The 9,155-nt window shown below is 49.7% G+C and overlaps 2 protein-coding genes across 3 annotated transcripts in view; one reads left to right on the forward strand and one right to left on the reverse strand.

Moving 5' to 3' along the window:
- Positions 1–345: 345 nt before the first annotated feature.
- Positions 346–6,388, forward strand: ADRM1 (adhesion regulating molecule 1). 2 transcript variants are annotated; one of them, XM_010085508.1, is made up of 9 exons: positions 346–556; positions 821–937; positions 1,017–1,140; positions 1,554–1,640; positions 3,846–3,927; positions 4,158–4,387; positions 4,689–4,846; positions 5,398–5,500; positions 6,166–6,388. In XM_010085508.1, exons 1-9 carry the CDS (start codon positions 347–349, stop codon positions 6,270–6,272), a joined length of 1,218 nt encoding a protein of 405 aa, XP_010083810.1. In that variant the 5' UTR covers position 346; the 3' UTR covers positions 6,273–6,388. The 2 variants fall into 2 exon arrangements, with proteins under 2 accessions (XP_010083810.1, XP_010083813.1); XM_010085511.1 differs by lacking the exon at positions 1,554–1,640 and having other exon boundaries at positions 347–556; positions 4,158–4,279; positions 6,166–6,386.
- Positions 6,389–7,805: 1,417 nt separating this feature from the next.
- LAMA5 (laminin, alpha 5) overlaps positions 7,806–9,155 on the reverse strand; it is a 47,382-nt gene continuing 46,032 nt past the window's right edge. Inside the window, 5 exon segments of the mRNA XM_010085512.1 lie at positions 7,806–7,960; positions 8,099–8,218; positions 8,667–8,757; positions 8,859–8,977; positions 9,085–9,155. The exon segment at positions 9,085–9,155 is cut by the window's right edge and continues 22 nt beyond it. Of these exon segments, the coding sequence (XP_010083814.1) occupies positions 7,806–7,960; positions 8,099–8,218; positions 8,667–8,757; positions 8,859–8,977; positions 9,085–9,155 (556 nt within the window).

Raw genomic sequence — 9,155 nt, forward strand, 5'->3', positions numbered from 1 at the left:
TGCGGCAGGAGTCTGAAATCAGCGCCGCCGGGGGGCTTCTTGGAATTAAAACGTCCCTGGCCTTGTGAACCGTGATAGGGGCCGAAGAAGGAGGCGTCACGGGGAAGGTGGTTTCATTTTCAAGGGCCTTAGCAGATGCGCTCCTTTTGGTAAAAAAAAAATGAGATCTGTGGAGCGTCCTGTCTTCATCCTGGGTTCTGCTTTAGCTCTTGGGATCGTGCTGAAATTCTGCAAGCTGTGAAGCGTGTTCCTTTTGTGGAGCTCACTTGACACAGATTGAAATTTGATATTGAGAGAATATGGGAAGGTTTCTCATCGCATCTGCTGCTTTTTCTCTCTTTCCAGGATGTCTTCAGGTGCATTATTTCCAAGCCTGGTGCCAGGCTCCCGCGGCTCTTCAAGCAAATACCTGGTGGAATTTCGGGCAGGGAAGATGTCCCTGAAAGGCAGCACTGTGACCCCAGACAAGAGAAAAGGCCTGGTGTACATCCAGCAAACGGATGACTCCCTCATTCACTTCTGCTGGAAGGACAGGACTTCGGGCAACGTCGAAGATGTGAGTATGGTTTGTGTCTCAGTGCTGAGGTGTTAAGTCATGGTCTGACTTGTTCTTGTTCCGCTGGCACTGCTGAAAGAGCTTCTTCAAGACAAATTAGGATGAGAATGCTGCTGTGGTCTGGCAGACCTGCACTTCCAAATCCTCTCTGCTTCTCAAAGCAGATGGAAGAAGGTCTGGGGTGGAGGGCAGAGTTCTTTGGGAGGCTAAAAGGAATATTTATTAATTTCCTCAAACATTGGTTTCTATTGCCACATTTTCCAGGATTTGATTATTTTTCCTGATGACTGTGAATTCAAGAGGGTACCTCAGTGCACTACTGGCCGTGTGTATGTATTGAAGTTCAAGGCAGGATCAAAACGACTCTTCTTCTGGATGCAGGTTTGTGGGAAGCCAGTAATGAAGGTCTTGGAAGAAAATACTTCCAGTTTGCCTTATACCGAGAGCACCTTTCTTGCAGGAGCCAAAGACAGACAAGGATGAAGAGCACTGCCGTAAAGTGAACGAGTATCTCAACAATCCCCCAATGCCTGGTGCTTTGGGTGGAAATGCAAGCGGAGGCCATGAGCTCTCAGCATTAGGAGGTACAGTCCATTCTCTGCTCCTTCACGTGAAAGGCTTTCTTAAAATTTATTTTTAGAATGAGCACTCATAGTTCCCTAGGAAGAAATTCCTGATGACTATGGAGGGTGAACTGGGGACATCATTAATACCAGAAGCATAAACACGCTTTTAGCAAACTAAACTGTGTTGTTACAAGAGGTGCAGGCTGAAAGTTAAGACTGCCAGAAGACATCTCTCTTTGTTTCCAGTAGATTCTCTGGAGTCTTACCTCTTTATGAAGCCAAGTTGCATTTGTCTTTTATGAGCATCATGAATCAGTAAAAACTTTTCCGTACAGAATGTGATGCCAATTAATCTCCTGCTGTTTGAGCTGGAGTGCTGTGAAAAAAATCCTGTGTGAATATGTTGTGTTTCAGAATGTTTTTGTTTTTAGGTGAGGGTGGCTTGCAAAGCCTTCTTGGAAACATGAGCCATAACCAGCTCATGCAGCTGATCGGACCAACGGGCTTAGGAGGACTTGGTAAAATGCTTTAATATCTTTATGCCAAAATGGTATTTTCTCCTGCCAGGTTAATTCTTACCTGACAATATTTTCAAGTAGTGCTATTGATTTGAATAGCGCTGCTTTCACATGAGAAAGCAAGGCCCTGCCTCAAAGATGAGCTGAGGGGCAAGAAAAGGATGCAGGAAACGGAGGGTACCAGGTTCTACACGGCACTCATCTTAGGGCTTCATCTGCAAGGAACATTGGCTCTGCTCCTTGCTTCACTGAATCTTCTGCTTTTTCTTTCCTCCTTTTTTTCCACCTCTGCACTTCCTCCTAAATATTCACTGGAGCAAGGACTGAAAGCCAGGGACTGGTCCCTGGTGAATGTCCCAGTTACTACCAAGCTGTGGAGTAGCTTGTGTTGTCTCTGATCCAGTGAATATTTGTGAGCAAAGCAGAAGGAGTTCCAGAGGAAGGCTGGAGTGTACCCACCCCATGGCACTCTCTAGTCAGAGGAGTAAGGCTCAGGTTGGGGCTTTCTCTCCCGGGCAGTACTGGGGAGAGCTTGAATCGCCATGGTGTTTTGCTGAAGAGGATGGGAGGTGTGCTGGAGTCCCTGCTGTGGTCTGTTCTTAACGTTGTCCATGCTCCGAGCCCAGTGGAGCATTTCCTGAGAAGTCAGACCCTCGAAGTAGGCAAAGTAACACTTAGAGGCGGCAGTGACTAAGGTTTTGTGCTTAGGCTCCAAAGTCCATTTTTGAGGATCTAGTTCGTGGCTTTTTAGCTTCACATGCAAATCTCACGTTGGTGGGATGTTCAGATGCAAATCCACTGCTAGTGTTGGAAGATTTTGGCTTTTGCGGATGTGTTTGGAAAAGATCCTCCTTCTTGAAGCTTCATGTGACTCCTGAGTCTGTCTTCCTCTTCGTCTCAACACTTTTTCTCAGCAGCTCTTCTTTCTTTGCCTTTCCATCTGGCCATAAGACAGCTTGACATGGGGCTCACTACTGTAACGCAAAGAAAACCATCTGCTTGCCTTGGCAAATGGTGGTTGTGGTGAATCCAGGTGGTTCTCCTCCCCCAGTAGCGTCTTGTTCTTTGGTGTCTGGTTTGCATCTCTCTCAGGACTCTGCCTTTATTGCAGAGCTCCTGCAACAAAGGAGCTTTCTTGCTCCCGAGTGAACTTCCCTAGCAAGGACAAACTGAGTAGAGCAGCGCGCGGTACAGCCCGGTTAGCTGCGCCCTGCCGCGGCCGAAGTTCCGCGGAGAGTGAACAGCAGTGTTGCAGGTGTGGTTCCGTAGGAGTGGGTCCTGTATGAAGGAGGCAGCGGGTGGCTGGTGCTGACCTCCGTGTTCTGCAGCTTCGGTTCATCACATGTTTGCTAACGGAGCGCTGTCGCTCTTGCAGTTAGTTCCCCAGAGGTGGGTGATGAATGCAGGTGTTGGGGTCGAGACGCATGTCCAGATGTGGTACAAGAGCCCAGTGGTTGGGAAGTGTGTGGTAAATGGAGTGTTTGGCTGATGTGGCTCAGAGGAATTGTAGGGGGACAGTCGGTCACTGACAACTCCAGTAGACCTAGGAGCTGCGAGAAGTCCTTGGTAGTTGGATGAAGGAGGCTGATTCTGGCTCTTGTGTATGGCAGTTGGCTCAAAGGCCGAGTGTCGGTTTCCTGATCACTGCTCTACAGGGAGCACTTTGCTCGTGCGTGGGGTTGTCTTTACTTTCCTCTGCCTGTGAAGTGTTTAAGGACCTGGCTGGTTCTGCTGCCACATCTCTGCATTATGTTTGAAGCTGCAGAACCCGGGTGTATGGGGAGACAGCGGTGGTGGCTCAGAGGCTGCCTCTAATCTTCTGCTGAGGGCTTTGGCTTTAAAGTTTAGAGAAAAGTTGGATTTTTGGGAACCAGTGGATAAGAGGAGAGGGCTGTGTTACAACGATCGTGTTTGTACGGCACAAACTGAAGTGTAATATTATCATTGTGTCCATCTAGAAATTGAGTCATTTCTAAAGCGTACAACTCTCTCTCTCAGGCAGTTTTCTAATAGGGATCCAAGATCAGGAAACAAGAGCTGTTAATTTACAGAGGGGGTGGGGGGGTGGTCTGGGCTCTTTCACCCCTCCTCTATTTTAGCAAATAAATCCTTTCAGGTACAAGAGCGACCTCTCTAGAGCAGAGAGGTGTAAAGAACACAAAGAAAGCAATCTCTAAGCCTGTTTTTCTTTTGTGTTTATGGAAGGTGGGCTGGGTGCGCTGACGGGTCCTGGGCTGGCCAGTCTGCTTGGAAGTGGGGGACCCCCGACCAGCAGCTCATCATCCAGGTAGGATGCCTGTTTGGCCTGGCTTTGTGGTATTTTTGTAATGTAAAGTTGCTGCTTCCATGGGAGGAATTGTGTCAGGATTTCAGTTTTGTACTGAACAGGAACTATGATGGGAATTTGGGCTGCCTATTACCTCTCTAAAATGAGGGTGGGAACTCTTCGTATTATAAGGGCTTGAAAGGAAGCCTTTCAAAATACAAGAGGCAAAGCTGGTTTTGTGCATTCTCCAGCTCTCGCAGTCAATCAGCTGCTGTGACACCATCTTCCACAACTTCTTCTACACGTGTAACCCCTGCCCCGTCCGTTCCTGCGGCTGCATCTGTGACCAGTCCGAGCCCCGTACCAAGTTCTGGTAATGGGACCAGCTCAGCCACAAGCCCAACCCAGCCCATCCAACTGAGCGACCTTCAGAACATTTTAGCCACTATGAATGTGCCATCTGGAGCGGGAGGACAGCAAGGTAAGGGTGTTCTGACCAGGCAGCTGTTGGATCCAGGAGTCTTTCAGAGCTGTCTTACTGTCCTGTCCTGTTCCATATTGGTTTGAAAGGTCTCTTACATTTTTTTTCTGGTTCTTTTCCTCATTTGAGAGCTGTTTTTGGCTGCTTGAGGAGTCTTATTCTCCATTACTGAGAGGGAGACAGGATGCTGGCAGTGTGCTGACTATGTTTCAGTACTCCTCTGACGAGATCGTTTGGTTTACGTGACAAACCATGGGGTTTTGTTCGTAGTCTAACAGACAATCATTTATTTTCTTCCTAGTTGACCTGGCCACTGTTCTGACTCCCGAGATCATGGCTCCCATCCTGGCCAACGCTGAAGTTCAAGAACGGTTGATGCCTTACCTTCCCTCGGGGGAATCTCTGCCGCAGACCGCAGAAGAGATTCAGAACACCCTGACGTCTCCGCAGTTTCAGCAGGTAGCTGCCTGGCTCTCAGGGGAAGGGCAGTTCTCCCCTCCTGCCCCATGCAGCACGATCCGCTGTGCCCTTTTTGGGGTTCCTGACACTGCTCAGAGGAGGCAGTTGCTCAGTGGAAGTGGAAAGGAGGGACATGGTTTAGGAGTTCTGTCATCACCCAAGGGCAGATCGGAATGTTTTTTGTTTTTTCTTTTGGAATTGGGCTTTGCCTTTCCCTTTATTAAAAATGGTCTCTGCAAGTGACAGGAGTAGCAAATTCATTATTCTCTTGTCAGAGCAGGTTGTCAGCAGTCTCCTTAAAGGTCATTTCCCTTTGTGGAAGGGAAGATAAGAGCTGCTCCTGTTCACAGCACTACGTCCCTTGTTTCTCTTGAAACACTAGTGCTTACTTCCAGGACTGTCTGATCAAAGCTGCTGTAGTACCGGCCAACTTGAACTGGTTATACTGGTATCAGGGCTGCTCTCCTTGGGCGGTTATTGCACAGGAGCCACCTGATGCTGGAGAAACACGATGCAAACTTGTTTTTGATGCTGTTGACTCCCATTCACAGGCATTGAGCATGTTCAGTGCTGCCTTGGCTTCGGGACAGCTTGGCCCACTCATGAGTCAGTTCGGCTTACCTGCAGAGGCGGTAGATGCGGCAAACAAAGGGGGTGAGTACCAGTGCTGTGGGGAACATGAGGAAGTGGTTTATTTGTTTTGTTTTTCTGCACTGCACCCAGCCACTGACTGTGAAGTGTAATGATTAGCTGCTGAGTAACTGTCAGAAGTCGACTCTTGCACTGTTCTTTTTACACCGAGAAGGCGAGGAGCTCAGGTGTTCCCCAGCAGACACAGGGTGAGGGCAGACGTGCATTTAGAGAAGTCAGGGTTCTGCAGAGAGAGGTGCTGAGCAGCCTTGGCGCTGTTTTCTTGATAGAGACACCAAAGGACCCTGGAGATGTCAGTCACCTCGCTCAGGAGTGCCTTTTTTGTGGGTCTTGAATGATTCACCTGAACTAAGAGCACAGGTGGGGCCTGTAGCACTGGGAGAAGGGGTCCTGGTTTTCCCTGCTGAGCTTTTAGAACCTGTTCTGTCACTGCAGTAATTCTGGTCTCAGGCTGGCTGGGTGCAGCTGAAGTGCAGAAAATGCTGGCTAGGGCAGAGAGGTCCGTATGTGTGTGTTATGGATTGAATAGGTGTAGATTTTCTTCCCTGCTAATAGAGTCTTATTAAAGGAACTGTTCACTTTCCAAGTAGCAAAGCTTAACCTCATGTGGACAATGAACTTCAGCCCAGAAAGCGCAACATTAAATAACTAACGTGTTTAACTTCCAGATGTAGAAGCGTTTGCCAAAGCAATGCAGAACAGTGTCAAGCCAGACCCAAAGGAAGGAGACTCCAAGGACAAGAAAGATGAAGAGGAAGATATGAGTTTAGATTAAATTATTTGCTCTTCCTTGCAGATACTCCTAGATAACTTAAGCAACTGCAGTAGGATTACTAACTTCATATTATGCTTATATAAATCTACAAATAAAGGAATTTTCTTTATCTGCCACCCTGTTCTTTCTCAGTCTGCTTTAAGGGTGCTTATGGTGAATACGATACTGTCCCTGCTGTGCCACGGCCTGAGGCAGTGATGATTCCTCTTCCAGTTCTGCATCAGCCTTATATGTGCTCTTCACCAGTAAAGTGAAAGACAATAACGTAAAACTTTATTTGACTCCGAAGTATGTACCAGTGATTTACAAAGACCATCTTTAATACTACAACTTAAAAACAGGTCATAATTACATTTAAGATGGACATGTTAAAAACCCATTTTACAATATTTACCCCTCATAAAAAAACCCCACAATATCATGATATAAGTTATAAGTCCATTTCAGAAGCAAGATTTTGTCCCCAGGTGGCTAGATATATATACACACACAAATATATATATGACGTGTAAGTGCACAAGTGAACTAGGTGTCTTGGAAGGAAAAGGTTTTTTTTCAAGTGAAGACTGCACTACCCCAGGCAGGAGTGAGGCTGGACAGGAGAAGGCAGCTGCTGGCAGGGTGGGTGAGGGGGAAGGGACCCTGCACCCAGCCAGACCTGGAGGTAACCTTTCTTTATTCCCTTTCAAGCAAGTTTCTTGCTTCACGCAACAGGACTTTTGTCAGTGTATCTGCCAGCGCCGAATGCAGCTGCAGAGTCGGAGCAGTATTTGTGTCTGTCTGCTTTCCCTCAGCAGTTCTCCTAGCCTCTTTTCGTTCCTTTTTTTTTTTTTTTGATTCTTATAAATTAATCTCATAAGATGCTAATTCTGTGAACAGAATTTTGTCCAAATTCCCCCTTGCAGAGCTTTTTGTGTAGCAGTGGCCGGTGAACTGTGACGCCTTTGGGGGGGGGAGGTTAAATGCGTCCTTGCTTATAAAAACACAAAAGTGATGGAATTAATCCAGTTTGTCCTAATTGCATTTATTATAAAACAGAAACTGCCTACAGCCTTTAGCAGAAGACAGTCTGTGACTGTTATTAATAGCCTCAAGTGTTCCGTGAACTAAATCTACGTGTGTTGTAAGTGTGGGGTAAAGAGAACAGGATTTAGGACACAATGCACAGCTGCTGTGTGCTCCAGCCCACGCTCTGCACAGGACACTTGCTCTGACCACGAGCTACATGGCAGCACAAGTCCTGCTGCAGGTGCTTGACCACTGGGGAAGGACTCAGACCTGTCTCCAGAGCCTGCTCCAACTTTTTAGTTATATTTATAAAATACGTCCCCAAAGTGCCCCCTTCTCCCCACCTTCTCCCCCTGCCCTCCTTCCCCTTGGATTCGTGGCCTCTCCCTGGGTTTGGCCCCAGACCCATGCCTGCAGTCACTGGGGTGACATTTGACCGCGGTTAACGCTACTGCGTAGGTGATGCCTGGGGCCCAGGAGCAGTGCAGCTTTCTGTCGTCAGGCTGGACTCGGAGGTGCACTTACTTACAGCACGGGGCAACCCCTGAGGCCAACAGAGCCCCTGACAGTCCCGGTTCGCAGCAGGTCCACGCGGCTCCGGTTGAGCACCAGGTTCCTCATACAGCCCACGTAATGTGGGAGGGGAGGGGGCGGTGACGCTGTGCTGGCCTTGTCTGTCTCTGCAGAAGGAACAAGTAAAAGCAAACATTAGTTTGGCTAATAACGGGGCAGGGGATTAAGCACCTTACTGACACCTGGAGGAGTATCTCTCTTGGCTTGAATGTATTTTGTTCTGGAGAGCATCCTTCCCAACTCACCTGGCAGCCCTCCCATGGAGAAAGTCGCCCTTGCGCTGGGTGCAGGCGTGTGGCTGGGTCCCACGGTGTAGTTGCCTTCCGTGTCCACATCAACCTGGATGATGTTTTTCCATTTGGTAACTTCAAAAAAAACCAACAGTCAGTGCTGCTTCCCCACCGGAGAGCAAGTCCACCCCTGCGCTCTGGCACAGACCAGTGCTGGAGCAGAGCAGAGGGACCGGGAGGGGCAGGGGACCTGGCCTGGCTCCTGGGAAGCCCCCAGAGTCTGGACACCCCCCAAAATCTGTCCTGCTTTCAGCGGGACACCCCCAGCCTCACCGGCTGCTCCAGGACTGGGGAAACACCCCGTCCCTCCTGCCCCCCAGCTCTGACAGCACTAACGAGGTCAGGCAAGGACTGATAATTGGGAAATGACTTAACAGCAGCTGCCATCTCCCAGATGAAGTGCACACAGGTGGGAGCTGGGGTTTAAATACCCCAGGAAGGGGCTCCAGCTGCTCCCAGGAGATGTGGGCTGAGCAGCAGGGGTGGAGCAGTGTCCCACAGCCAGGCACTGGTGTCACCTCACCTGCGATAGTGTGCCACTGCCCATCGCAGAGAGACGGGCACGTCACCGATGCGGAGAACTCATCAGCCCCGGCGTTCGCTCTCACAGTGACCTGGTGTGAGACAAACCTGTCAGAGCCCAGGCAGCACAGCAGGGTGGCCAGGAGACGGCTGCTGCCTCTGAGAACCTCTGGGGAAGCCACCCTCGCGCTACCTTCGTCTCCTGCAGGAGGTGGTGGCTTCTCGTGCCGATGTGGAAGATGAGGCCAGAGGCACTGCGGGGACGGACCTCCAGGGTCACCTCCAAGTCCTGCTCGGTTGCCACTGCATCAGCTGGAAGATGAATGCTACCGGTGAGGAGGGGGACAAGGGACCTCCCGGGAGATGTGTCCCTCCCCGTCCGAGCGCCGCGGGAGCCAGCCCAGGCTGCTGTGGGGTACCTAGGACGACGGACCCGCCATCCGCAGTGAAGAAGACCCCGCTCTCCAGTGGGCCCTCGTAGCACGGCGTC

The sequence above is a fragment of the Pterocles gutturalis genome, unplaced genomic scaffold, assembly GCF_000699245.1.
Source record: "Pterocles gutturalis isolate BGI_N339 unplaced genomic scaffold, ASM69924v1 scaffold8450, whole genome shotgun sequence".
NCBI classification, from domain to species: Eukaryota; Metazoa; Chordata; class Aves; order Pterocliformes; family Pteroclidae; genus Pterocles; species Pterocles gutturalis.

What these genes read in the sequence shown, in the direction of transcription:
- ADRM1 (XM_010085508.1), top strand. Translation starts at nt 347, where the DNA reads ATGTCTTCAGGTGCATTATTTCCAAGCCTGGTGCCAGGCTCCCGCGGC. An exon ending in TGAGCTCTCAGCATTAGGAG is followed by an intron (nt 1,141 to 1,553) that starts GTACAGTCCATT and finishes TTTTGTTTTTAG; the next exon opens with GTGAGGGTGGCTTGCAAAGC. An exon ending in AACGGGCTTAGGAGGACTTG is followed by an intron (nt 1,641 to 3,845) that starts GTAAAATGCTTT and finishes TGTTTATGGAAG; the next exon opens with GTGGGCTGGGTGCGCTGACG.